The sequence below is a fragment of the Sinocyclocheilus anshuiensis genome, unplaced genomic scaffold, assembly GCF_001515605.1.
Source record: "Sinocyclocheilus anshuiensis isolate Anshui unplaced genomic scaffold, SAMN03320099.WGS_v1.1 scaffold1460, whole genome shotgun sequence".
NCBI classification, from domain to species: Eukaryota; Metazoa; Chordata; class Actinopteri; order Cypriniformes; family Cyprinidae; genus Sinocyclocheilus; species Sinocyclocheilus anshuiensis.
The window spans coordinates 107,079-111,213 of record NW_015542407.1 but is presented as its reverse complement, the minus strand read 5'-3'; the positions used below and the strand labels follow the sequence as shown (position 1 = coordinate 111,213).

At 31.7% G+C, this 4,135-nt stretch overlaps 1 protein-coding gene across 5 annotated transcripts in view; it reads right to left on the bottom strand.

Moving 5' to 3' along the window:
• pdgfrb (platelet-derived growth factor receptor, beta polypeptide) overlaps window positions 1-4,135 on the bottom strand; it is a 61,644-nt gene that overhangs the window by 15,274 nt on the left and 42,235 nt on the right. For all 5 annotated transcript variants that reach the window (XM_016492298.1, XM_016492300.1, XM_016492296.1 and 2 more), the window contains one exon: window positions 2,650-2,765. In XM_016492298.1, the coding sequence (XP_016347784.1) occupies window positions 2,650-2,765 (116 nt within the window). The remainder of the gene's footprint in view (window positions 1-2,649; window positions 2,766-4,135) is intronic.

The following is a 4,135-nucleotide window of genomic DNA, read 5'->3' as shown; positions in this document are numbered from 1 at the left end:
TTTATATAAGTTTAAGTTATTTTAGTACTGCAACAAGACTTTATATTAAGCCATTTTGCTTCTTAGGTGAATATAACTTGATTTAAGAATAAATAGATATTACTACAGGAAAAAGTCAAAAATACTAAGCAAGAAAATATTTTTTGCATTAAAGCTGTACTGTATTTATGAGGGTTTTCTAAGGTTGAGAGAAGCTGAATTCACCCTGACATCCTCTCAGCTGAAATTTAATAATTAAAATACATCACAAACAATACATCACAAACAATACATCAATACAAAAATAAACAATGAGACTTTTTAGTCTAAATATTTAAATTTATATTCGGTCTTGTGCAGAAACCTCAAGTGTTTCATGAAGTTCAAGGCACATCCTGTAAGAGAAGGAAGTGAAACTTTAATTAGCATCGGTTAGGAAAGAGATCTCTATGTCACACAGATGGCGTCTGTGCTCAACCTGAAGACCTTCGCAGCAACACAGGGCCAAAGATCACACAGCGAGGCATGATGGGAACTTTAGTAAAAAAGCTTCAGGAAGCTTCCAGTACATCTGCGCAACTAGACGAGACCTACAGTCTTACACTCTCAACTTCCTCTGAATCACCACAATATCACAATGTTAAAATATAAATATAAATACGGACTATTTGATCAAAATAACCATTTCATGTGATTACTTAAATGAATTATATCCAAATTCATGTAGATAAACCAGGTGCGGCAGTGCTGATAATAAACCCTGTGACAGTCATTGCAGCAAATTAATGTTTGAATTATTGAAAAAAAAACTGCATATTGTGATTATGTATTAAATTAAAATATAAAATATAATAAACTGTGCATTTTTAATTGCATTGCATTTTTAATAATATATTTAATTTAGAATTTTATATAGGCGTCTAAGGTTTTCAGGGTTGTTGCTATAGGTGTTTCTAAAATGTTCTGAAATAATTGTTTATTATTATTCTAATTGTTTATTATTATTATTATTATTATTATTATTATTATTAAATGCCATGCAATTAAAATGTATAATTTTTATATATAATAATAAATATAATTTTTATTTTAAATTCATATATCTGTGAGGAGCACGGAACGAGGAGACCAGGAGTACAAAACAAATGAATTTAATATTCTTTTTCAGGGAATCACACGTAGCACAAGGAGGGGACATAAACAATTCCGGACAAAGAAACTCAGAACGGGACTCACTATAAATACACAGACACCAATGGGACACACCTGGGAGCAAATTAACTAATTAAACAAACACAGCTGGAACCAAATTAATACAACGAGGACAGGAACAGGAAGGACCAAATGGGGGCATGGAAACATAAACATGTGACAATCCTGAACTAATATGGAATAAAGATAATACAAATTTGTGGAGACGGATTGCTGAAATATGTTTACAAATTTTGACAGATTATCTTAATACCTCATGGGGCATTTAAAGTGTATAAATACAACTATAGTCAAGAAGTTCATTAAAAAAAACCTTTTTGTAGTTAATTCAGTTTAAACTATTATTTTCTGTATGTTTACTGTTCATTTTATGTGAATTACATTGTATTTGTACGTTGTCTAAATTAATACATTGACTGGACTGCAAAAAAAAAGATTGTCTTTCTTTTTTTTTGTCTCGTTTTCCATTACATATAAAATATTGTAAATTAACACATTAAATTAACTTAAAATTATTTAAGACATTAAGTTTTATTTTCTGATTTTTTTTTAGTTTATGCTTAAAACATACAAATAAATGAATACGTCAATGAGGTCAGAAAAATAAACTTAATTCAAAAGAAAAACAAGTTTATTCTGAACCCATTGACAGATATTTGTTCTTGTTAAACTCGTAAACTCACTTCATTTAAGTCTTAATATCTTAAGTTATTTTGTCAATGTTGAAAACAATTGTGTTGCTTCATATTTTTGTGGAAACTGATACATTTTCTTTTTCAGGATTCTCTAATGAATAGAAAATGTTACTGTCACTTTTGATCAATTTAATGCATCCTGGATGAAAAAAAAAGTATTAATTTCTTATTGACCCCAAACTTTTGAATGGACGTGTATCAGTATCCACAAAAAAATTGAAGCAGCACAACTACATACAAATAAATGAATACGTCAATGAGGTCAGAAAAATAAACTTAATTCAAAAGAAAAACAAGTTTATTCTGAACCCATTGACAGATATTTGTTCTTGTTAAACTCGTAAACTCACTTCATTTAAGTCTTAATATCTTAAGTTATTTTGTGTCTCAAGTAAATGTATCTTGATTTAAGAATGTTTAGATATTTGTACAGGAAAAACAAGACAGAAATACTGCAGAAGAACATCATTTTTTTGCAGTTTAAACATTTCATTAATGACATTCTCGCATACCCATGTATCCCAATGTATGTGCGTGTTTAGCTTTACCTTGGGGACAAAACTGTCACCAGAAGAGACTAAACCTCTTTTAGTGGAAGTCTTAGAAAGATTTAGGGTCTGAGTTTGTCTGTAGGCTTATTATTAAACAGAGGTGACATGTGCTCATTTAAATGTGTGTGTGTGTGTGTGTGTGTGTGTGTGTGTGTGTGTGTGTGTGTGTGCGTGTGCGTGTGCGTGTGTGCATGTGTGAGACAGAGACTCACGTTCTTTGATGCCAGGAACTCCATGCCTTTGGCCACCTGATAACTGAAACCCACGAGATCAGTGTAGCTCAGAACCGGAGAATCACTTATCACCAGAGACCGATCCACCCTGTGACCTGTGATAAACACACACAATTAATCACACACACACAGAAACACACACAACATCTGATTGCAAACACAAAAAACATGCAATACCATGGTATTCTCTGAAGTATCTTAGAATTCTACCATGGTTCGTGGTAATCATTCAGTGTACCTCTGAATTAGCATCTAGCATCACTGCAAAATATTATTTTCTTACTTATTGTCTTGTTTTTTTCACAAATATCTAAACATTAATGAAAAAAATGTTTTTTCATTAAATTTTTTTTTTTTTTTTACGTTCTGATAACTTTGAGTTTATCCATAAAACAATGACAAAACAATGTCAGTGGGGTCAGAAAAGTAATCATAATTCAAAAGGAAAACAAATTTTTCTTATCCCTTGTTTAATGTATTGGTAATTTTGTTGTGCTTGCAGCACAACTGTTTTCAGCATTGATAATAATCAGAAATGTTTCTTATAATTGTTAATTGTGATTATTATTAATAATTATTATTTTTAATTAATATATTTACTTTTCTGAATTTACTGTCCTATTAATTATTATTAATAATAAATGCAATGAAATAAAAAAAAAATTCTGAAAAAATTGTTTATTGTGAATATTATTAATAAAAAATGCAATCAACATGTTTTATATATTTGATATAAATTCTAAAAAAATTATTTGCATAAAAGAGATTTACTATTAATAAATGCAATACAATTAAAACGCACAATTTTATATGTTTTATAATGAATATTTTTTATTTATATATTTAATTTATTTTATGTAGGTATTTAAGGTTTTCTGGGTGGTTGCTGTAGATGCTGTTCTAAGAAGACTGATTAAATGTGGTCAAATCACAGTAATGCAGAGCTTTGAGAGGCTTGTAGCTGCAGTTGATCTGAAGGTCTGCAGACCAGGGCCGTTTCTAGGCATAGGCGAGCTAGGCGGTCGCCTAGGGCGCCACCAGCTGAAGGGGCGTCAATGAGCGCATGTACTTGCACTTTTAGCAGGGTTGTGATAAAGAGTGGCACGGTCACCCTGAAATATGACTGCCGCCCCCACTGGATCCCCCAACATTATTGGGCTAGAGTACTGTCAATCTGACGATGCCTGTATGCCACTAGATCAGAGTGCTGTCAATTGCTGCCTGATTGTTGCATGCAAAGTTTGCATTTGGAGCGCTCAACAACGCCATTAGATCACTGGGCTCTGTCAGTGCTTTGGCAAGGTAACACTTTTTTTTGCCATGCAATAAAGCTAAGTTCAAAGGCCAATTTAAAATATTGGTACAGTAAATAAAGTGCACAAAATCAGTATTTTGTTTAGGCAATATTTGTGGCAGATTTGTCCAAAAGGTTTTTTGCGCCAATGCATTGTTAAAGGATCAGCGT